The following is a 1,284-nucleotide window of genomic DNA, read 5'->3' on the forward strand; positions in this document are numbered from 1 at the left end:
TATATATATATATTTTGTCCTAATCAAGCTGTAGTAAACAACAAATAACTTTGTTCTAGAGCTTTTCTTTTGGTCTTACAAGTAGGAAACAGCCTTTTGTATCACCCACATCCCTCGGGTCAATTTGCAGGTCGATCGTTTCACTTTCAGTAATGAATGTAAGCTATATATTTTGTCAGTCACACGATGTAGCAAACAACAACAATCTTTGTTCTAGAACTTAATTTTCGTCATAGTAGCTTCAAACAGTCTTTTTTTAAATCAAAATGTCTTAGGTCCATTTTTTGGTCGGTCGTTACTCTTTCAGTAATGGATGTAATCTATACTTTTTTCTGAGTAGCCTACCAAGCTGTAGTAAACAACAAATATCTTAGTTTTAGAACTTAAAAAACCCCCGTATGGTACGGTAAGGTGAGGTAAGGTAAGGTGAGGTAAGGTAAGGTACGGTAAGATAAGGTAAAGTAAGGTAAGGTAAGATAAGATGAGGTACGGTAAGGTAAGGTAAGGTAAGGTATGGTAAGGTAAGGTAAGGTAAGGTAAGGTAAGGTAAGGTATGGTAAGGTAAGGTAAGGTAAGGTAAGGTAAGGTAAGGTAAGGTAAGATAAGATGAGGTAAGGTAAGATAAGGTATGGTAAGGTAAGGTAAGTGTATGTCTGTATGAGTGTATGAATGTATGTGTGCATGCGTTATGTATGTGTATGTGTATGTGTATTCGTGCATATGTTTGCAAGTGCATGTATGTACCTGTGTAAATGCACATACATGGTTTCCATGACAACCACTCACCGGAAACAGGCGGTGCGTAGAGAGCAAGAACAACAAACAACAACACTATCAACATCTGAAAGATCGATGGCGAACTAGGTCGGGGGGCGGGGCTTCTCCGGCACTCTGGTGACGTCAGCAACTTGTTTGCTCTCGTCCTCGCGGCCTTCCGGTGGTGGGCGTGGCCAGGATGTCTGTGGGACGTTGATGATGTCTCCTCCAGAAACTGTTGGGACATGGTGGGTGCTTGTGGTGGGAGAGTCTGTGTGTCTCTCTCCGTCATGGCTGAAACTGTCACGGTGGTTTATATATTTATTCTTCTCTTGTTGTCAGTGAATCTGAAATAGGAAAAGAATGGCAAACACCATCAATAGGCTATACTATTAATGATAGTGATAATAATGATTATTAACAACAACAGCAACAACAACAACAACAACAACAACAACAACAACAACAACAACAACAACAACAACAACAACAGTCACCATCATCATCATCATCATCATCATCATCATC

At 40.0% G+C, this 1,284-nt stretch overlaps 1 protein-coding gene across 1 annotated transcript in view; it reads right to left on the reverse strand.

Moving 5' to 3' along the window:
- LOC101863413 overlaps positions 1 to 1,107 on the reverse strand; it is a gene marked incomplete at its 3' end in the record, with an annotated part of 2,747 nt that extends 1,640 nt beyond the window's left edge. The window contains 1 exon segment of the mRNA XM_005113530.2: positions 787 to 1,107. Coding sequence (XP_005113587.2) covers positions 787 to 1,048 — 262 coding nt within the window.
- Between the last annotated feature and the right edge of the window lie 177 nt (positions 1,108 to 1,284).

This window comes from Aplysia californica, unplaced genomic scaffold, assembly GCF_000002075.1.
Source record: "Aplysia californica isolate F4 #8 unplaced genomic scaffold, AplCal3.0 scaffold03189, whole genome shotgun sequence".
NCBI classification, from domain to species: domain Eukaryota; kingdom Metazoa; phylum Mollusca; class Gastropoda; order Aplysiida; family Aplysiidae; genus Aplysia; species Aplysia californica.